Source organism: Asterias amurensis, chromosome 9 (assembly GCF_032118995.1).
Source record: "Asterias amurensis chromosome 9, ASM3211899v1".
Taxonomy (NCBI): Eukaryota; Metazoa; Echinodermata; class Asteroidea; order Forcipulatida; family Asteriidae; genus Asterias; species Asterias amurensis.
The window spans coordinates 20290817-20314902 of record NC_092656.1 but is presented as its reverse complement, the minus strand read 5'-3'; the positions used below and the strand labels follow the sequence as shown (position 1 = coordinate 20314902).

Here is a 24086-nt window from a genome sequence, read left to right as displayed (position 1 = left end):
AGTCGGCTTACCCATGTACCTAGAGTAATTTTCTACGGATATTATTTTGATGGTGGAGTCTAAACTTGGAGTCTAAACACACCATGGTGGATTCGGAGGTAAGTCTGGAATTGTTACTTTTTTAAATTTGCGTTTCTTAAAAGCATTGGATTTTGAGACTATTTTGAGGTTTTTTTTCCATTGTGATGGATTAGCAGTTAATGAGCTAATTCTCTCCAATGTTGGTTTCCTGTATCAACTACACGGGGGAAATTTTGTAGCTGCCAAAATTCTTCAGGTCTTTAAATTTGATGCTGTGGTATATGTAATTATTACCCCCAAATTATCCGGTCTAACCGATTGAAAATCACTGTAAAATTGTGCAGGCCAATACCAAAATGTCACTGTATGTAAACAACATTCACATTGGTCCATGCAGATTTATGTTTACAGTTAGTTTCATAATGAAGGTTCTAAAATGTGGTGTTAAATTGGCACTATGGGTGATGGGGCATATAGATACCAAAAGGAGAATCAAAATTAACATCATGGTGTCAAAATAACACCAATGTTACTGAGTTGGTGTTATTTTAACACCCTATATTGTAAACTTTTATTCCTTTCGGTATTTTATATTAATATGCCAAATTATGGAATCAATTTTAACACCCAGTTTATGCAGTGTAATTTTGTACCATAATATTAAACTAATTTTGTCTGTACTTTGAATTAAATAAGTTTTATAAAAAAATTGTTGGTGTATTTACCTGTCCTGAAATGTGTATTTGATACGAAATTAAAATATTACAGAAATTTATAAACAACACCACATTCACCATACTTTATTTTGTTCTCTACAAAAAGTACAATGCGTTTTGTTAATAGTGTTCTAATTTACTCTAAATTGTAAGGTTTTTTTTAATTACAGTGCCGATGCCCTGCTCATGGGTAAAACAAGTTTTGTTAAAAATACACGAAATTAACAGATATTAATATTGAAAAGCAAAACTCTTTGCTGGTCTTGTATTTGACAAACTCAGCACTTTTTTATTCATCACTGGAACAGCGATCAGTTGTTTTCATGAACTGTTGTTCAGAAAATGAACACGGAAAATAGTTGTGCTCAATGTTGTCGTCAAAGATGAACGCTTTCAGGTTTGCTTTCTTTCTTCTCGAGGCAATGTGAAACACTTTCCCACACAATCACGCTGGAAATAATTTTATGAGGTCACGTATAAACAAATTTACCCTTTCATAAGCCTTGTTTTGTTCGTTTCATAACTAAAGTGCAACTCATTGCAACAAATCTCTTGAAAAATACAGACACATTTTGTGGAGATCATTACTAACATAGTGAAAATGATCAGCAATTGATGTTTCTTTCTGTGTTTAAACATCGTGTTTCTTTCATGCTTGCACAAATTATTATCATACTTCTCATGCATTTTAAAGCATATTTTTATTACGCCAATATTGATCGTCCATGCCATTAGCTTCATCTGGTTGCCATGAGCAACGCCGTTGCCATCAAACTCAAAGATGGCCCCCTTAGCAACCAGCATTACGGGGTTAGCCTGTGACAAGGCTACACAATGGTGGTGGAGTCCAGGCGACCATTATTATTAGCCGCTTGGGTACTGTTTGTCTTTCAAAAGGATTCCGTGTATCGGTTTATTGTCAAGGACAACAAAAACTGGCAACAATTCCCGGGAGATTTATGGGTATTTGTTGCTGAGCTTGTATGACGGGTTGAATGATTTATGTGGAACTGCAGTAAGTTTTATAAATGTCAATTTCTCTCTGCTGTTGGTCATAAATGACTGTAGCCAATAATAGGTGTTTTTTCCGCCGCATTACTGTGTTACACCGCAGTATTTCATTGCGTTTAAATGGCGAAATAACGCATAGAAAGGCAACAATTACAATGCAACAGTACAGCAAAACTTCACCGCAAAGTTACCTTCTTTTGTCCATTGATTGAAATAAGTTTAGGTTTATTGGTCACAAATAAAAACACAGATTTGCTTTTATGTTTCACAAAGAAGTTGAGATCCTTCAGGGACGTCCTTCACAGTCAAATCACTCCAAGTTCACGGTTTGCAAATGTCAGTGCAATAAGTGAACAATAAATCGCCCTTGATCATAGAACTTGCACATTTGAAATAATAGATATCCGGTCTTCACAATTCAGACAAAAACACCACGGAAACACGTAAGCCTACGTTATTGCAAACTTATTTCGAGTTGTTCGCGGATATACACGTTCGGTTGAAATCAAGTTTTGTCAAAGTTTGAGGCATTGACTTTTAGTTTCTGGAACCGTTCACGTCGATGTACAAATACAATAAAAGTAACAAGTGAAACTAAAGGTTTTTGTTTAAAGTAGTCTCGTTTTGTGATATCACCGAAAGTCCGGAGCGAATTCTGTCCACGCCGGAACACTAATCCCTAACAAGAATACACATTTTGAGAAACGTTACTGTCAGCAACCTTTTTCAGATTTAACTGTGTGTGCTTAAAAATTGTTTTTTATTTTTTTTATTTTTTTTAAATAAACACTTACTTGAAATTGAAAAGTTTCTCAACATGTTGTTTACTATAGAAAGCTGGTATCGGCTTCTAAACCCAAACTTGTTATTGCCATTTATTGTATGAGAGACAAAAAGTACAAACGCAAATAAAAGTCGGGGTATGTGTCTGCTGTTGTGCTGAACATCATTTATTGCATTGCACCATTCGTGGTATTCGTGACTGAACATTGAATACATCATTGTGCACACAAAGAACATAAACGTTAATACCACGCAGCTTTATTCTTTGAAATAACGAGTTTTCATGCAAACAGCAAGGGGTGGGCATATACTGGTAACGAGTGGTTTGCCCCACTGATATCCAATCTCTACAAAAACACGAAATTCATTGTGTTCTCCCAAATTTAGTTTTATAGTTTCTTTTTCTGTGATGTTGTGCTTTTTTTCCGGGGGATAAACTTGAAAAGGTATTATACGCTTATTGGTGATCGATTAAAAAATGCTTCATTGATGCAAGGAAAGTTTGTTTAATGGCAGGTTTTTTTTTGTTCGATTGGGGTGAGTTTTGAGGCAACGTCTGGGTATTTATTTCGTTGAACTGCTCTATTCACTAGCGTGCTCAGGAGGGCATGTATAAACTAGTCTTTCCCTAAGGGGAAGCATTCTGGCTTGTGATTTGGGGATAGGTTCTTTTGTGTGTGTCATTCACCATTGCACTGTTTGGGTGGTGGAATTACGTGGGGATTAATGTCATAATTGGGAGGAATCGAGTTCAATTTTTTGGCTCATTGAATCGAATATGGGCGTAATTATATAGGTGGTCGGTCTAGGTATCTTTCATCGCCTTTACCACCTCTAGAGTCCCGGTTCGAATCATGGCGGAGGCACTTAGTGGATTGGGAAGTTCAATTATGCGGATGGCGACACTGACTATTCTATGAAAGATATGTTACCTTTAAAGACAAAATAAACATTTGGTTACTTTTCACCATTTGGTTGTTTTAATCCTAAGAAAATGTAAATATAACCTGTAGAAATAAAACTGGGGGATAAAAACCGGTTGCCTTTACCTTTTTACAAACAAATTACTTTAAGGTAAAAAACAGAGGCTTTGTCATACTACTGTTCAAAGCTGCTACTTCTAACCAAGGTGGTTTTTACTGCCACTGGTTTTAATAATAATTACTAAATTCATACCTTCGCGTGAAGGCAGGTTTTTGAAGCTCAGAAATTATTACAGGGAGCGGCAAATCGATAGTCGTTCCATTTTGTGCAAGATCCATCAAGGTCACTTTGACATTTTATGGCGCGCCGAGAGTGAAGTGTCGATGAATAATAATTGCTCATTTTAGTGTAACCAATATTTGTTATGTTCAACCTTCTTAATTTATAGATGGATGTTCTGTTGCATGTCACAGTACTAATTATATATTCAACTACTCAATGCAAACCAAAATAAATTATAAATATTTGAGTACCGATATTCTTTGTTTTCTTCTCGACAATCATAACATTTGATTAATGTATCATATATTTTAATGCCCAATGTGTTTTAAATTAACGACTATGTTGTTTTGTTCGTGTGCTCACCATATTTGTTTTGTTCTCCCGAGGGGACTTTAAGTCATAGTATAGTTACCGTGTACTAGAAATTGCAATGCACAAAAAACACAGTGGTTTATATCACTAAGTTAGGACGAGTCCTATATGAGATATTAAAAACTTAAAGGAACACGTTGCCTTGGATCGGACGAGTTGGCCTATAAAAAGCGTTTGTAACCGTTTGTTATAAAATGCATATGGTTGGAAAGATGTTTTAAAGGTAGAATACAATGATCCACACAAATTTGCCTCTAAATCGCGTGGTTTTCCTTTTACTTTGCGAACTAACACGGTCGGCCATTTATGGGAGTCAAAAATTTGACTCCCATAAATGGCCGACCGTGTTAGTCGACGAGGTAAAAGGAAAACCGTTTGATTGACAAACGATTACAAACGCTTCTCAAAGACCAACTCGACCGATCCAAGGCAACGTGTTCCTTTAGTCCTAAGTTATGACTAGTTACTCGTCCTACATGTAATTAGATATAAGACTATCGTCTCATCTCTATGTGAAATCCACAGCAGAAAATTGAGGAGTTAATCCCGGTTGTGGTTCACGTAGCAAGCACCCTTGATTTCAAGCTACTGTGTTAAGTGCACTTATGAGACATCCTTGGTTTCACGAAAAAAAATATAATGATTTTAGTTTAATTATGCAAACATTTTCGATCTTAAGGGTGAAGTGGCGGGTCTTCGCTCACTCCTTGAGAAGACGAGGATGCAGTTGCATATAGAGCTGGAACACAAGAAGGAAATCATTCTTGAGAACAGCCATCTCCGCCAAGACATAAAGAAGATGGATAAGATCAAAGATGACTCGAGAGACCACGCAGAAAAGTCGAGGAAGGTAGGCCCCTAATTATTGGTTTAGACTAACAAGAATGTGTGTTGACAAAGCAAAATTTAAGAGTAATCTCATTCTTCCTGAGTTATCGATTGGACAGGATTCCTTTTGTTTTAGCCATAATGACCTTGATATTTTACCTACGGAGTCCACTGAAAACAATAGGCTTCAGTGGATACGAAGACCAATCCACACAACAAGTTTATTTTGGAGTTGATGTATGCCCACCATATACATGAAATGACAAAACAAACACTGTGTTCTTACCCTTTACCTCGATATGTATGAAGCACTGAATACACAGAACGCGGGAAAGCACTTATCATACAGTGCGTAATACACATCGGTGTAAGAGTAAAATAAATAATATTTTATCCCTGATGCAAATATAACATCCATTAAGACGAATATACTTTAAGACAAACACTATGCCACTTAGAAGGAAATACCCTCTTGACAGAGAATTAAAATGATTTTTTTGTTCTCCCGGCATCCAGATAAATTTATTGGAAGAGCAAGTGCAATATTTGGAGCGAAGACTTGAGGGGTGCAGGCAAGACAGCGCGTTGACGCTCTCCTCCATCGAGGGACAGCTTGGAAACGAGAACGGAAAACTCAAGGTTAGATATAGAAGAGTTTGCGGTAACACCATGTAATGACTATCTCTAAATGATTTGGGGTGGTTCTGAAAAGAACCGTTGGTTTAATATCAAGGTTGGATATTACGTGAAGTGTTTGGCTTAATTCCAGATTCGTTCATAATGTTCCACATTGTCTCCCAATGTCTTGGGCAATGTCACACGAGGCAATTTACAGGCAACCAGTTCCAGGCAATCTTCAAAAGAAAATCCATTCACAATTTAATGCTCACTTACTTTTTCTTTGGGACCGTAAGGCACTTAGGCCTACTTGTGCTACCATTGCCCGAACCTTGAACTGCAGTTGGTTGCCTCCTAGACTGGTCCCCTGTCTTTATCCGCAAGGATACAGACATGTGTTTTTTTATAGACACAGCGATTTCATTGGATACAATGATTTCGCTGCCTCCAAGAAAGAAGCTCAAGTGTGATTTTTGTTCCGTGTAAAGGCCAGAGAAAAGGATCTTCGTCGGAAGCTACACAGAGAGAAGGAGAAGAGCACCAGTCTATCAGACCACATCAAGACCCTGACTACCGAGCTTAGGAGGACCAGCGAGGAGATGAAGATGAAGCAAGTGAATCACACGGGGTGGATGAAGCACGTCAGACTACCAGCGAAGGGGGAGTGGCATGCAATTAAACTGGATACTGACCAGGTTGGTACAATGCGTGGAGAGATGGACTTAAGAGGTAGAGCTGGTTGACTAATGCCCCTTTTTGAATAGTATACACATATTGACTGGCAACGAGGTAACTAGTATACGTCTATTCCCACGAGGGACTTTGAGGCCGAGGGAAATGGGCCCCTCTTCTGGTCACTCACAGGCCCGAGGGGAATAGACGTACACTAGTTACCGAATTATGCCAGTCAGTATGTGTTTTATAACACAGCTCGGTCTTAAAAATGTCAAATAAGAACAGAAAAAGGAGTTTGATAGTTGTTGTTCACGGTTCAAGTCAAGAGAGGGCGCTGTTACCGCGGGCACTATTTGCAAAGACTAGTGCCCGCTCTGGTACTATTCCCACAAAACACGCGCGCGCGATCACTAGTCTATAATAGTTCATCCCACGTGACCGTGTTTCAGCCAACCAGAATACAGAACACGCAAGAGGTGTGTTATAATGATGGTTAGAGTTTCTCTGAAGAGTATGCCTGCAGTGCAAATACGTACGTCGCCTTTTACATTTCGTGGATTGGTTTTCAGATACCAATAAACAATATTAATTAAGTCTAGATTTATAGTGTGCCTCTTGCATAAAATGAGGTACATAATTGAAGAAAAGATAAACAAACAAGACCGATCACCCATTTCATAAAACCTGTAAGCACAAAAACTTGGTAAGCACAGACAAATATTGCTTAAATTTGGTCAAAACCCAAACCAGGGAACTATGATTATGAAGGAACACCAATGTTATTTAGGCCTCATACATAAGCCAAACCATGATTGACAACAAGCTAAGTTCTGTTATAGATAATAAACTAACAATCTCACATTGTTCTCATCATCATTATCGCATCTCCCATCAATCCCGCATGGACATCCTTTCACCATAGTATCCATAAACATCCTATCACCATAGTAACCATATACATCCTATCATCATAGTAACCATCCTCATTCCCATCCATCCCCACAAAACACCTCTCTTCCTTAAAGAATAAGAAAGCGCTGAGACACGTTTTCCAACAAGTCGAGAAGGAAGGAGGACCACCATGTAATCTCGACCCCGCCATCTTACTACATTGTGTCGTCCTGTTTCTCTGGTGGAAGAGAGAAGCAACCTTCAAAGCGATGGAGGAGGATGAGAAAGGAAAGCTGAAACATCCTGAGAACGAGGTGAGTTTAACAATGGGGCCTTTTTCAGATCATATATTTGACAACGCGAGATTTTGCTGTTACTGTTATGCTGAGATAAACAGGCCTTTTGCACATGACGCCATTTCAGTTTAAGGCGCCCGCTCTTGGCAAACCCATGTGCGCCGCGCGTACAATATTAATCCGTACGTTTAAATTGTTTCGTCCATTGATCTCTATGGTTTCGTTATAGTTTTACCTCTAAAGATGCATAATGAACTCATTCGCTTTAGTGACAACATATTTTAAGTATAATAAGACTTATAACTATTATTTTTCCAGGAGATGGTAAACCAAAACGTCATTCTCCAAGAACGCATCAAGACGCTGGAGGCAGCGTTAGATGACAGCAGAGCAGCGAAGTCCACGTTGGAGTCAACGATGTCGACGTACGTAATAAAATACCAGTGTTTTATTTTACATAGGTTGCCGAGTTGGAAAAATTAGATAGTGCTGGGGAAATTTTAAAGCGACTGTAGACGAAAACAACTGACGAACACATACTTCGGAGACTTTTTTAAAAGGAAGAAAATTACATTTGATACACGCGACCGATTCAGATTGACAAAACAGATGTGTTTTAAGTAATAATTTAAAAGTATCAAAATAATTCTATAATTCTATAATTTGTATACACGTGTAATATTAATTTAATCGGTTGTCACATTATGTTGTAATAGTTATTAAAAAAACTGTGTTCCCCAAAAAGTAATGCCTATTTATGTATGTTTCTTACCTTCTCTGCCCATCACACAGAAACTTGAATCAGCTCTTGAAAGACAAGTACGACCTGGACAACAAAGTTTCCCGTCTTGAGGACACCGTGTCAGCATTGCATCTTGACAACAACCTACTCCGGGGAGTGCTAAATGATCGGTCTGCAGGCAAACAAACAAACAGTCAGCTGGACGAACAGACAGGTATAAACATGCGGTCATTATCAAAATAAGGTTGGACTGAATATTAGTTGGAAATAAATTAGAGGCAAAAGCAAAATAATTTAAACAATCAGTTCTGTTCAATTAACAATACCAGAAACCCAATTCCTTCAACCAAATAATGTGTTGGTTTAAACTTTCAATTTGTTTTTTTTTCTTCAAATTGTTGCACATTTGAAGTTAAGTTTAAGCTTTTTATTGCTGGATAAACCTTTTTAAACTTGTGTCAAAATAGTTGTTATCGCACAAAACACAGAGCGTACCTTATTAAGTAATTGGCCCTGTTTCTTGTCAAATTTATACAGCTGAACTGAAAGCTCAATTTCTAACTTCAGAATCCGAGCTCAAACAAACCGAGCTACATAATGAGCATTTAAAAATTGACCTGGGTCGGGCATCCAAACGCCTTCAAGTGTTAGAGCAAGAGGCAAGAATTCGGGATACTGTCTGTAAAGAACACACTGAACGATTGGAAATGTGTGACGTCAGAAGGGTCGAGCTTGAGAAGATGACGTCAGAGTTTACGGCAACGGTTAGTAAAATCATTACACTTGTATAAAGGTCAAATTGTGAGTTTTGTGGCAACACAACCCATCAGACCTTGCTGGAAGCGCCTTATGGGAATTTGTCAACAACCGCTGAGTTGCGAATAGCAAATGGTTAAGTTTTAAAACGTGTACCTATTGGTCAATCCCTGGAGTTTGACTTGCCTGTCAGATTGTTCTGATTTATAAAAAAAAAATGCATTATGGCATAACAATTTTTGCTGCACACAATTTTTAAAAAGCAGTGTTTGGATGCCGTATGGTATTCCTAAATAACCATCGGTCTAACAAAATGTGAACGTATATTTCTTTTCATGTTTAGATTTGGTCGCTGGAAAACGATATCAAAAATCTCGAAAAATCACGCGGTACCACCGAGAAAGAACGAGAGGCGTTTTTGAGCCAGCTCTCCAAGGCGCTTGGGCAGCTAGAGGACACCAAGGAGCAAGTTCAAGAATATCAACGTGAGCTCAGGAGAAAAGCTGATGAACAAGCTCAATATACCAAGGTGGGCACGTGTTTTAAGGTTAAATTTAAATAGCAAATTTGCATAGCCGTTCAACAATCACACACTCAAAATATCTTGAGCCAGAGTTGTAGAATTCTGAGTCTGGGGCCTGACCCGTCTCTCGGCCAGATGGTTAAACTATGGAATTTTCTTTAATTTAATATACGAAACTATGGATTCTGCTCCAGGTTTACCCAGATCTGTGTTACGTCTCTTGGCGCAGATTCCGTGTCATACCTAGAAAGTCAGTTCGGCTAAGACGTTTTAGCCTGTAGTGTCGTCCAAATTGTTTGTCAAAAGAGATACTTGTTGTACCTTGATACAAGTATAAGCTGTCCTGAAAATCTTTCCATCTGACTAACAGACACATAAGCGGGGTAAAAATTTTCCCATAACGCTCAAATTTTCTTTCACGACATTCAAATCTACACGCATAATTTAACCTACACAAAACATTCAACACAAAAATGTTTGAAATTCCCCCCTGATCTTGTGACAGACACTTCAGGAACAAGACCAGCTAATCGGAAATCTTCGTCGAGATCTGACCAATCAGAAGGAAGCTAAGACAAGACTGAAGGAGGAGAAAGAAAAGAGGCGGAGTCTGGAAGTCATCTCGACCAATCACGAGAAGCTTGTCGTAGAACTACAGGAGAGAATGAGAGTAGAGGAGGTAACCAAGTTATCGGATTTGATTTTATGTACCCGGATGAGTGGGGAAACGGGTGTACCCAGATTTTATGCGATTGTGTTTTCTTGGTTGTTATTAAATATATTTAATTTAAGCATTTTTTGAGAGGATTGTTTGGGGGATTTGTTTCTGGTTTGTTGAAGTAATTGTTTGGGTGTATTTTGTTGGGTTGTGTTTGTTTTTGGTTTGTTTGCATTAAGTTTAATTTTGTTTTTGTGGAGGGGGTATTGTTATTTAGTGTCGCGGTGATAGCGAAACGGCTCCCACGAGACTATAGTTGCGAGAGAGCCGTTACATTTAACGACTTGTCCACAAGTCTAAGTTCATATTAGATACATTGGATTCCGAACAACTAATATCAAAAGAGATTTCCGGGTGAAAATATTATGTGCACGAATTTTCTCCCACCATAGGTGGACAGCGCCACCATGCTGGCTGAGTTCTGTGAAGGCCACGCCCATGAGAGGATGCGATTAGAGAGGCGGATTGACATCCTTGAAGCAGAGAGGGAAGACATCGAGGATGTAGTGGAGGTAAAGATTAGACTTGGATGATCTCATCTCTTGTTGAGTTCAACAAGAAGTTTACTTTAATGAACACTTTAACAAGTACTTTCAGTCTATTTATGTACACGTCGTTTTCAAAAACAAATATGAGCAGTGTTGGGTAAGAGGTGGGCGCCTCCTCACCACACCTATTTCCGCTGAGTGTAAAACAAATATTTTTCTACGGCAAATAAATCAAATGCATTTTACAATGGGTAAAACTAACTGTTAAAATGCTTCTGAAATATCCTAGATTTCACCAGAGAGCATAATGCATAACAGTTTGACAGGGCCATAAAGTGGGTCGCGAACGTGCCATCACGCCGTAACCAGCTAATCCCAACCAAAACAACAACAGGATTACTGACAGTTTAAAACTTGGAAGTTAGCCCTCAAAGTTTGCGCAAAACCCTTTCTGAACACCCTGGATTCGCTCTTGGTGAATTCATTTCGAAGAACAAACAAATAAAGATTTAAAAAATCTTCTTAAATCCAGACATTGTCAAACGACAAGGCGACTCTTCGCGCTGAAAACCAGAGGTTGAAGTCGGACTTTCAGCGAGCAACTTCGAAGCTCCACGACACACTGAAGAGACAAGCACTGCGGGTGTTTCCGAGAGCCCGTCAATCCACCGACGCATCGACATCAACCGACCCGGCCATGCGACGCTCTTCCCCCATCGGGGGAGAGGGTGAGGACGGCATGAGTTACGGAAAAATTAAAGAACTAGAGGAATTCATTGACTTACTTGTGTCTGTCAAGGGGACTGTTTTTTCTCGATATTTGTTAGGAGTTGATGGAGAAGCTGTGAGTTTACAAGACGTTAATGATAATCTGGATGGATGCGTGGATTTGGAGGAGTTGAAGAGAGGAGAATGGGAAGATGAGGCAGAGGAACTTATGGATGGGGAGAGCCATTCGGAACATCACAGATCAGGTCTCGATAAATTTAGTTAAATTCCATTTGTATTTGTTCAACAACTTTTTGTAAACTTGATACGGATTCCGAGTCCAAGGGGGCACGACGCATTTTCTGAGCCGGACACTTGTCAAAATATGGTATTATTGCTCCAATTTGTGGTCAGTTTGTCACATTTCTGGGTTATTTTAACACAGATTCCGGGTCAAATTGACCCAGAAATGGGGCGGGTCACACGAGACCCGAAATCATGGTCATTTGACCCAGAAGTTACTTGAGTGTAGGGTGCCAACCAAGACATCAGGATAGCTTAAAAAACCAACGCCACATAGGCATACCATCTTGACTATCAAGAAAATAATATTTTCCCCGTATAACAACATTTTAGTTTTTAAAGACACTGTTGATACCGTATAGAATTCGTTTAGAATAAACACTTAAAAAACAAATTGAGGCAAATCAATGGCAATCAAAAAGCAACTGCCACAGTGAAAATTAGGTAATTCATTTTGAATTGAGGAACTTTTAAAACAAACAATAACAACAACTTCCCAAAACTATCATCCCTTTTAGTCAAGAGTAACACCAAAGGAGACGTTTTTGCAAAATTTCGGGCTTTGGCTCTTATGATGAAAGCCAGACAGAAGCTTCGGAGTGTAAAACCTGCCACAGAAAATGTCAAACAGACCGGGCAGAGGCCAGGCATCAACCGGGGCCAAAGGAGAGTTCAGACGGGTAAGGATGGCACTATGAGAACATCCAAAGATGTCACTCTTCGTGATTTTGGGGACATGCTAAGAGAAGCGGAGGAAGCTAGACACGGAGCAGAATCACAATACACTGAAAGGTAAATTCTCCTACCATACCCGATACCTCATTATATTTGTCTCATGTTGCCATCAATCTTTTTATATACAGCACCATTTATTTATAAATACTTTCCATCAACTATAAAATAAATGTATAAGTCTATTGCCAATTGCGGAAATTATTCTGGTTTAAATAACATGTCTGGTGTATTCGTTATCAAAAGCTTGGCCTTTGAACATTTGAAGAACCTTTCGATCAGATTTTCGCCTTCTTTGCACCTATATGGTACTATTTGTCTTGCAAGTGTTTGTCTCACCTGTTTCAATGTTCATTTCTCTACAGCAACCATGATTCAACTGAGATTGTTGACGAGCCATTGGTAACAAGACAGGAGCAACGGCCGTTTTATGCTCCTGTCAATCCCAGTGTTGCAGACGAATCCCAACAAACACGAAGAGACAAATCGGGGACTAAACTATTAAAGCCTTTGAGGCAAAGCAATGGCAATCAACGCCCATCACCTCCACCGACAGTTGCACCATTCCAGGTATTTTTTGACACATTTATTTATGATTTTTAACCTAATTTGTTAACATCAAAACAAATCATTTTAAACCGTGTCGGCTATATTCTGTACCATTCTACGGACATTGCACCATTTAGACAGAATGTTAAATACATAAACTGTTAAACAGAGACTATAGCGTCTTATTGTTTGTTTCATCTATTTAACTCTCCTCAGGAATCTGACACTGATTCTGACTCCGAGGTCGACGACGACTTGATGTCTACACTCGAGAGGGAGCAACAACAACTGAGAAGCGTCTTGAAGACGATCAAAGATGAAGAGACTCTGGTTGAGGAAGAGCTGAAACGGGAGCAGGAGGCACACATGATGTCTCTGAAGAAGGTGACTGAATACCAGGAGCAATGCGTCATGATGCAGCTTGAGAAGGAGACCCTACTCCAGGAGCCACAAGATGGCGTCTCAGATGATGGCGAAGATGACTCTAAGAGATCCACTCTTGATGTGGAACTAGAAAAAATGCTGTTGGAGGAACTGGACAGCTTGAAGGAAGAGAATAGGATGTTGATGGCGGAGAAATTGAAACAAAAGAAGTTTCGCGAAGACCGTGGCGAAGTTTTAGCTCCAAACTGGTCGACAACAGAAATTAAAGCACCGCTTCTTTTGAGCCCTCGAGAGCCGAGAACCACATCACCTCAGAGGGAATTGTTGGCAAGTAGAAGCCCAGTCAGAAGCCCCTTTAATCCCAAATTCAAGTCAAGAGATTCAAAACCACAGCGAGCCGGAACGTGGCCGGAATTTGAAAGTCCAATTCATCAAACTTTGGTTAACATGGACACGGCTTCAATCCAAACTTCACTTGATTCACTCAAATTTTCACACTCGCAAACAAAAGAGCAGATACCCGACAAGGGTGACAATTCCTTCTTCTGGAACCACAAACCAGGAGATGTACAGAAGGCAGAGCAAGACCCTTTCAAAGCAGAAGCTAAACGACAAGATGGGACTCATGACAGAAGATCCCCGAATGATAGCGTCGATAGACGGTGTGGTGAGAGACACGAGGCCCTAGCCAACCCAACCTTTACTCATCACACACCCGAACAGAGAAATCCAAGGTTGGCCAAAGCTGCGAATGTTTTGGAAAGAGGCATCCAATTTCAAGAGGAAGCTCGTCAGCAGAATGAACCCAAGAAGCATCTCCAGAAACAAAACCCCGTTCCTGAAGAAGTTGAACTAGAATGTACAGGGAAAACAAATCATAGTTCAACCGTACCTCGCGGTAATTCAGCATCAAAATACCAAGGAAATGATGGTTTGGTGGGGAGGAAATGTAGAACGACTTCGACATCAGGTGGTAACGAACAAGCAGACACTGAAAGTACAAATACTAGTAGAGTTTCATTTTCGTCACGTCAACGTGACACAAATGACAAGCAGCCTTCAAGCATCCAAAATGGCGGGATCGGAGTGGATACACCAATATCGAGAGGATTGGACATCAATGAGAAAGCACTGCGAGCAAAAAGGGTCCTATACACACCTGTAAGTTCTCAAAACGACCTTGATCATGTCGGCTTGATGTCGACTTCATATTCCCTGGGTGACACATACACTTTGCAACCAACCAAGCCGTCGCTCGAGCAGGAACTTGCCTACGCGAGAGCTGAAAATAACGCAGAACATGCAGAGGGTCTTGAGATGGAACTTCTTAAATGTCAGACAGATCTGCTGGGATCGCATCGAGATCGGCAGGATCTCCTGGATCAGTTGACAATGGCCCTGCAGACAGAAGTGAGACTCCAGAACATGGTGGATAAGCTACAGACAAAAGTAGGGTATCTCCAAACTAATCTGGACAAGAGTGCAGAGTTTGTGGAGTCTCTTAAGGAGGATAAGGAATACCTTCATAATAATTATACAGCTGCTGTGGAGGAGAGACAGAGTCTTCAAGTAGATATACAAGATGCTGTAAGAAGCAATAAGATGCTGGAACGGGAACTGATGACGTGTAAGAAGCATTCTGATCTCCTGGAGCAAGAACTAAATTTGCTTAATCAGAGGTCTGAGTCCGAAACCCGCAGTGGAAATAGAAAAGTACCAAGGGAGATCGGGAGCGAGGAATCTGTGTTGGAATCACTGAGTGGTATTCACGGAGTGGTTGTAGGAAGTCCAGGTTTTAGCAAATATGGCGGCGATAAAGTTGGTCATGACGAACCTCGAGAAGTGGGAAGGAAACAAAGCAGCAACCAGCGACATGAAGTGGCTCTGTCTCGAGATGAACTTAAGTTACTCCACCATGAGACGGCGCAGCTAAGAGATCAACTCACCGAAGCCAGACAGGCAGAGGACGTTCTGCAGCTTGAAATAAAGAAGCTGCAAGAGGAGGCAAACACACTGCACTCATGTCTTAAAGACAACATTGAGTTTGTAGGACAAGCCCAGAAGGAACGGGATTCGATGAGACACAGTCTAGTTGCCGCTAAGGAGGAGCAGCAGACAAGGCAGAAAGATAGACGAGAGTTTGAGGCGGACCTAGAAGCAGCTCATCAAGTGCAACAACAAACACTACACCAGATTAAAAAACTTGAAGCTGAGAACAAAAGACTGAGGACAAAACAAGCATCAACCATCGACAAACTACATAATGATATTGAAACACTGAAGAGACAAAAACTTGATTTACAAAATCGTCTTTCATTGAACACTGAGACAACAGAGAGTCCATTTGAAGAGAGGACGTCCAGGAAAGCATCGGAAAGGTTAAGGTCTCAAATAAATGAACAGAAGGACAATATTTTCGAGCTAGAGAGTCAACTTGATGAGAGCCGAATCTTAGTTGGCGAAATCGGACGCGAGAGAGACATCTTGCAAGACGATGTTACGGAGGCTTTGCAGACGCGCACACAGCTCAAAACACAGCTTGGGAAATCTCAACACGAGTGCCACAGTCTTGAAGACAAACTCCAAGAAAGCCAAGCACGGGTCAAGTCTTTGAGGGAAGAGTTGGAGGAATATTTGCAGCAAGATTACCACCAGAGGGATAATGAAACCCGCCTCTGGAAGAAGAAGCTTCGCGAGTTAGACCTAGATCACCAAACTCTGCTTGAGGAATGCGATGAGAAGAAACTTCGAATTGAGAATTTGGAGATAATTTGTAAGATGCACAATGAGAAGTATCTGAAGGAACAGAACGAGAAGATGAAACTTGGGAATGAGTTGGAGGTATTGAGACAGACAAAAGGAAGACGCCATGTTGTGTTTGAGGAAGAGGTACCTGAAGCAAGACATGAAGAGAACAGAAGGGGAGAGAGAGGATCTTGGAGGGGAGGTCTTGACGATCAAGAAGCAACATTGAAAGCTTCATACCATCAAGGTGAGATATTACAATTACAATTAATTTCCCTTCACTATTAATTAATATACTTCAGTGACACTCCTAATGTGAAATGATACCCAAAAAACTATTTTGTTCACTCCAACCAGATTTGGAGATTGAATTAGTTTGAAAATTGCAAATCATAAATAAGTTAGAATTCAAAAACAGGACAATTTCAAAAATGACTGCATGCAAAAATGTCCTGCTAAGACGATAACATTTTTCTTTTTGTTTGACTTATGTTATTTATGCAAGAATTGTTTGTATGTATTTCAGTATTTCTCATCTAAGCTGCATCTCATGTATACACATTACACATTCATGTTTAATAGGGTTTGTTATTAGTTTTCCTTGACTCAACCTCCATACTCTTTCTACAATGTTTAACTTGATTTTATTGTGTTATTATTTTACTATATTTTTTTATTCATTCCAATTATTTTCTAATATTAATTTATTTTTAATCTAAGCACTCTCCATTTGATTTAGCTAATTGCATTGATTTGCTCATTGAATAGAGTACATAGCCATCATTTCTCTATTAAAGTCACTATAAACAAACCGAGGTAGGTCAAACAGAAACCTTTGGTATAAAGAAAATTATAATTCACTTAGAAAACATGCACAGACGAAACAAGACCAAAATGTTTGGGTAGCAGTAAACCCAGTAACTGGGGCGCTGTACTCCTTTTAAAACAATTTTTGACGACAGATGAAGTCAAAAATTGTTTTAAAAGGAGTACAGTGCCCCAGTTACTGGGTCTAGGGTAGCAGTATGTTCACTGACTAACACATGACTCACAATTGCAGGTCTGAAGACGGCAAATGAAGATATCCAAAAATGTTTTGACCGTCTAGGGAATCTTGAAGACACAGTCGGCAACTCGGTCACATCCCTGCAGGAGGAATTAAATACACAAATGAAAAACATATCCAGGTACAACTATTATACATTTTAAAAAACTAGGGTCTATGTGTTTACATTCTTGATTTTTTTCATGAGCTTTTGTTACCCTAAAGAGATACATTGTTTGTGTGGAATGTGCCTCTGATATGTTGCCAGCGCATGTTAACAAGCTTTTTCCGGTGGGTAAAGGGGTTTATTTTGCAGTTTTCAAAGATTGTTCATCAAAGTGTAGGCCTCGTTATTTACAACAACATGGCAGGTATTCTAACTTGGGGAGAACTTTCCGCACCTTGCCACCACTTTTTCACAAATTTGCTCAAAAGGAATATCTCATTTAGTTGAATTATATACCAATTTTTATTTCTGAACGAATGAAAAAGTTGTGGCAGGATACGGAAAAATTGTCTGCAATTTTAAGACTCAAAAATGTACCCAGTATTCCAGTAACCAAATCTGGCACATTGTCATTTTCTTGCAGAATGAGGGAGAGTGCCGAGGTCACCCTACAACGAGCGGTCACCAAAACCAAACAGTTGACCGAAGAAAACCACAAAGAAATACTCACCATGATTGAAAAGGCTGTAGCTCTCTGGGTAAAGAACTCCGAAGTCACTGCTGGACAGAGGTATGAATGAAATTGGGCGTAAAACTGATAGAGCATGGTCAAGTTTGAGCGAGGGACTAAAATTGACCATTGAGCGATTTTGCCTGGTACCCATGATGTATTGAATGCATAGGTAACCATGGAACATTGACTAGTTGCCGCTCGAACTTGCCACATGTTGAATGAATCCAAAATCCTATGCATGAAGAGAAATAGTCTGGACCCTTCTTGGTTACAGTGTAGATCGATGCTTTATGCATCAGGGAACATGACTAAAATTGTCCTGAAAAAGAACCGGCCAATCTCAACATTTTGACTAAAGTAGTTGTTAACATAAGAAAAACAAATACATGTTAAGCTCTTAATTTACATTAAGATGACCACAAAATACCACAACATTTGACTATTAAGAATACCTTCCCTTCTCTTTGAGACGAAAGTTGGCAAAATTATATGGTGATAACCTTTTTTCCTGAGTGATATCTTCGTGAAAAATATTGAGAGAATAGAACTTGACTTTCGAACAAAACAACAAAACAGCATAGCGAAAGCTCATGCAAACACGTATATTTATTTATTACTACTTAGTCATTAAAGTGCTAAATTTTAGTTTACATGTTTATGTTTGTTGTGTTGTCATTTCGCCTTCGAGAAAGTCTCTGCTAATATTTGCGTTTTATTTTCCTCTTAACATTTATAAAATCAGACTGGTTGAGGCAAGAGAACTTCTTGAGCGTTCCATCACGGAGCAAAGAAAACAAGCTGCGTCGATCGTCATGCTGAGACAGTCTATGGAGAAAACCCTCTTACAACATGGCGCTTTAAGGATCCGGTTAAGACAACAGTCAGATAAATCAGCGAGAGTCTTCTCGTGTTGGAATAAGGAGAGATTGTCTCTTAAAAAACAACTTCATGAGGTAAATGTTATGGGTGAGAAGGTTGTAGTCGTCGTCGTTCATTATCATCACAGTTTAAATCATCACAGTTTGAAGAAAGAGAAGAATATTACTTAAAGAATCCCAAGTCGAAGAAGAAGCAAATTAATAGAAGTTAATTGGCTTGTACCCCCCCCCCCCCACCCCAAAAGAGACAAGTGAAAAATAAAAAATATCATTAATTTTACATGCTTTTATTAGAAGAAAGGGAGTTTCTTTATGAAACAATGGACTTCATAAAGAAATGTTTTTGGAGTTAATTAAATTGTTAAAATTCCATAATGATCTAGGGACACATAATATGACAGGAAAACAACTCAAACAAACGTTTTAATCTTAATCACAAAGGCCAACAAGAGCTTGAAACATATCGAGAGTCATGTGACCTCTGCAATCAACCAATCACAAAGCAGCTCTTCTCCTGGAGTCACTAAGGATGAACTTCTACAGCAACAAATCATCCAGACTAGAGAGCTGAAGAAGATGGTCAGAAATTGCCTCTGCCAAAGGGAGGTTGCAAAAACTGAGCACAAGGTACAATTACTTATCTGTTTGTTCTACCCCCTCTGCTTGAGTTGTATATGGGGCAGTTTGATTGGACTTGTGGTTTTTAGCAGGGACCGTTTTACCTTTCACCTCTGTGAACCCTGGTTCGAATCCCTCATTGATGCACAGGACTCGAGCTCTGGTGATTCTCACCAACAGAGTGCGGGTTCGAGTTCCAGTCGGGGCACTTATTAGTGTCCTTGAGCAAAATATTTTACCACTATTATTTTGTCCTTCATATGAGATATTAAGCGGGCTTGTGAGCTACAGACAGTGATTAAGTTCACTTATGAGGCATTCTTTGGTTCAATATCTTACAGTAGAAACAGTTACTTGTACTGTTCATGGACAAAGAGGGCGGACGTAAAGTAAACTAAATCAAAGTCTATGCATTCCAGTAAAACTTTTGATGATTTGTGTTCTGTATTTTAGCAGAGAGAAGAGATGACAACTTTACAGCTTCAGATGAGAATGGATGAAGCTAAACAGCACAAGACGTGAGTAACCAAAACCATTTTCAAGCCAGCACCATAATTGTTGGATCGACTTATTTAAATAGTGTTTAAAACCCTTTTAAGAGTTTAAACGAGCAGGAATAAAGGAGTTACACAAATGCAGGGGAATTCAAATAGTTATACTGCAATATAACCAGCTACTGGCTCCCCAAGTATGATCCAAAATTTGATTCACTAACTAACCTGTTAAAAGAAGATCTTTTTAACAACATTGCATCGATATCATGGCTTGTATTTTAATTGTTTTTCAGTGCCATGATTCTATTCCCATTTTAAGATTGGATTGATAGGCTTTAGAGTCACAGGGGGTAGGTTCACTTTTATTAATCCTGGTCATCTTAGAATGGGCTTGTCCTGTCTATTTTTATAATTGTCTTGCTTGATTTTTTTTTTATTCTTCTTTGCAAAGATATGAGGAAACTTTGAAAGAGCTAAGGAAGAAAAACATGCAGTTGTCACTGGATCTTCATCTGGCGAAGTAAGTTCAGAAGTTGACTTGATTCATTTATCTTTAACTGTTATTAACTCTCTCTGAGAAAAACCAGTGGTTAAAAACACTGGTCACTTGTGGTAATTACTCAAAATAATTTTTAGCATAAATAATTACTTGGTAACGAGTAATAGAGAGCTGTTGAAAGCATTATGAGAAACGGCTCCCTCTGAAGTAACAGAGTATTTTTTTTAGGAAGAGGTAATTTATCTCTCAAGTATTTTTTAAGACTTCAGGCCTGAGGCCTTTTATTAATCATTTGATAGCACACAGATTTGTGCAACAAGAGTGTTTTTTTCTTTCATTATTCTCTTCGATAACCAATTGAGTCAAAATTTTTACAGATTTGTTAGCTTATGCACATGTTGGGATACACCAAAGTGAGAATTACAAAAGGGGTCCAGTGCCTTCAACAACCTGGATGTGTTCTCTTTAACCTTACTTGCTCCCCACCTCCTAACAGTGAGTCTCTTGAGATGAAGAAGCAAGAATGCTGGAGATTGGGAGATGCTCTCCAGGATGCTGAGATGCGAGAGAGGGATGTTACTGGGACCTTGAAGGAGGTCAAAGATCAACTCAAGATTGAGGTTGAGATGCAGTCGCAGCTAGCCATGAGGTACAAACAGTCTCAACAAACTTCTTGAGTTTTTGTTTTAAACTGTCCCAACCAGGATATTGTTTTACCGCTAGTGGGACACTCTTCAAAAATTAAGCAACACTGATTATTTGTACGTATTTATTTTATTTATGTAATTCTGGTTGTGGGGCAAATAATACTCCTACAAGCGAACCTAACAACTATGAAGGGAAGACAATGAAGGAAGTTTCGGTGTTGGATGTGGGAGGATAGCGATATTCAAGTGAAAACAATCAAGGACAATGATAACCTGATTGCCCCGGGTGGGATTGGATTTGAACCAGGGCCCTAGAGGTGGAAGGTACGTAAAGGTACCACTACAACCACTTAATTGACCTGGGCCCAATTTCATAGAGCTTCTAAGCACAAAAATTTGCTAAGCATGAAATTTCTTCCCAGATAAAAACAGGATTACCAGCCAAATTTCCATTTGTTGCATAGTGCTTGTTACTGGTATTCAGCTTTTGTTTGCTTATCCTGAAATTTCATCCTAAGCAAATTTTTGTGCTTAGCAGCTCTATGAAATTGGGCCCAGTTGGTTTAGTCATAATCAGGGTCACAGGGTCACTGTCACCTAAACTATCACAACCAGGAGCCAGGACAGTATCACGTTCTTAATTGATTTATTTGTTTATATTTCATCAGATCAGAGAAGCAAGAAGAGGAGATATTCAAGTTGAGGAAGGCAATGGGCAAAGAGGCCTCCAAAGAACAAGAAACGCCAACTCAATTAAACAAAGAGAAGAAAACAAAGTAAGATTCCATTCCCATTTTAACCAGAAGTTTCCTTTGAATTGTAGATGTCACTTAAATGGAGCCTGTCGTTTATTAATAATAAAAATAAACAACATTTTGGATAGCGCTTTCCAAAGGCGTTTCAAAGCGCTTTAGCATTGTCTGAAAAGGTGTGTTTTTAACTGAGTCTTGAAGGAGCTGATTGAGGATGAGTCACGGATGTGAAGAGGGAGCTTGTTCCAGCAAGTTGGTGCAGCTACTGAGAATGCTCTATGACCATAGCAGGTTTTCGTGCATGGACTGTTGGAAAGTCTAAGATGAATGTTGGATGTTGATCGGAGGTCCATGGATGAAGAAGGCAACTTTTGTGAGATGTGAGACTATTGATGTACGTGGGAGCGAGGCCATGTATTGCTTTGTAAACAAGGAGAAGAATTACTAGTGTTTTTGTTTGTAACTTTCTTGTGTAAAAAGAACAACACTTCCTTCCACTGATAGCACTCTCCTTTGTTGCATTTTATTACACAAATTATTTTGAAGTTTTTCACATTGTTTTTTCTTTAATTTGAAGTGAGCCTCGTATGAATGACATGTTATCCGAGTTCAGTAGGGAGATTAAAAGCCATCTGGAAGATCACATGGAGAAAACACAGTTGAATAATGAGACAGACGATAGGAAAAAGGTACATGTTTTTTTTCTTAGTCCTACTCTTATGGGTGTCAAAGTGCACTTGATGCATCAAAATAAAACCAAGCACTGGCTTTTATAATGAAAGGCAATGTTTGAACGCGTGTAGCTTTACAAAGTGAAGACTTTAAAAGCAATACAAACTACATGTTTGGGTTTTAGCTATGTGTCCCTCATATTATGGCTTAGCATGGAATCGCACCAGGGCAACATTGGTGAGAGATGAGTGCTTTACACATAGCCACCACAGCTTTCAAACTAAAAAGCAACACTTTAATTTTCATCACCAATGCTCCTATGTCGCTCACTGGCGGGACATCCTACGGTGAATTTAATCTTATCTACTCCCTATGCAGGCAGACAGGACAACTGAGGACACTGACATAGCTCATTCTCTGTCTGCCCCTCAGTTTCACACCATGAGTTGGCTCCCACAAAACCAGTCGGCTTGCTGGCAGCTCTGGCATATGCAATACATTTACTGTTGCTAAAGATCGCTTGATCACAAGTTCAAACAAAGCACAATCATAATTTTTATATTAGGACAATTGTATTATTTTCAATATAATGTAGATTCAAGAGTTGGATTCCAATCGTTCCAGCATGGAAGCCCAGCATTGTATTGATAAAATAACCATACAAGCCTTAACTGATGACAACCGACGACTGAGAACGATGGTGTATAAACTCAGAGAGCGGTTAACAAATAACCAAATGTAAGTGTTAATTTCTGTATTTCAACAAATTTTTGGGGTTGAACGAAAAACAAATTGACTCGAGCAGGATTTGAACCTGCCAACCATACTAATGTGCCAGCAGGCGATTTCACAAAACGCTCGGATGGGTTCAATGCATCCTAACATCTTTGGTTACCATACAGAACTTTGCTCGACCTAAGGCCTAAGATTAATCCCATGTTAGGAAGAGTTTGGTGAAATCGATGGCAGCACTCTACCAACTAAGCTTTCTAGCCAGGTGAACCGCTACATAAGGAAAGAATTTTGTCTGGACCTCTTGTGTTTCAACTATTATTGGCTACACACTACTGCTAAGTGAGAACTGCACAATATACAGGATTTCATGACAATGTTTTTTTACATTATTTTAGGTCCGACCACAAAGACAGCCGAATGGACGGTGTGTATCAAGCCTTAGCCAGAGCGCAAGTCAGAGTCATAGCCAGATCAATGGCTGATGGCTCACAGTCGGTACTAACAGGGGCTGCCAGTATGTTCACCGACAACATACCGAAGACTCAGTTCACTGCAGGTCGATTGGTCAGCAGACATCACATGGGCAGTGTTGGCAACAGTTTAGGGGATTCATTTGATTAGACTTTAAAGGCAGTGGACACTATTGGAAATAAGTCAAAATAATTGTAAGCATAAAAACTTACTTGGTAACAAGCAATGGAGAGCTGTTGATAGTATACAACATTGTGAGAAACGGCTCCCTCTGAAGTGACGTAGTTTTCGAAAAAGACGTAATTTCAAGAGTGGTTTTTTCTGCCATAATTATCTCACCACTTTGTGCATATGTTGAGCTACACCAAGTGGAAAGACTGGTCTTTGACAATTACCATTAGTGTCCAGTCTCTTTAAAGAGATGGTGTGATCACACAAATTCCCAAAATTGGTAGCTAGTCTGGGATGGTACGGTTGATTGCAGAGTATACTACAGCACCTTTAAACCATAGCCTGTTGCCAGTAGCCGA

At 39.4% G+C, this 24086-nt stretch overlaps 1 protein-coding gene across 1 annotated transcript; it reads left to right on the top strand.

Annotated features, from left to right (window-relative positions):
• The first annotated feature begins 83 nt into the window (after nt 1–83).
• LOC139941930 (uncharacterized) lies at nt 84–23921 on the top strand. The gene is made up of 27 exons (XM_071938575.1): nt 84–98; nt 1473–1547; nt 4789–4959; nt 5454–5576; nt 6044–6250; nt 7256–7435; nt 7736–7842; nt 8210–8373; nt 8697–8923; nt 9259–9444; nt 9944–10117; nt 10549–10668; nt 11177–11618; nt 12174–12447; nt 12753–12957; nt 13153–16312; nt 17126–17252; nt 17701–17847; nt 18533–18743; nt 19110–19295; nt 19740–19804; nt 20232–20300; nt 20776–20928; nt 21595–21702; nt 22256–22367; nt 22946–23088; nt 23481–23921. Exons 1-27 carry the CDS (start codon nt 84–86, stop codon nt 23704–23706), a joined length of 7377 nt encoding a protein of 2458 aa, XP_071794676.1. The 3' UTR covers nt 23707–23921.
• The last annotated feature ends 165 nt before the right edge of the window (nt 23922–24086 follow it).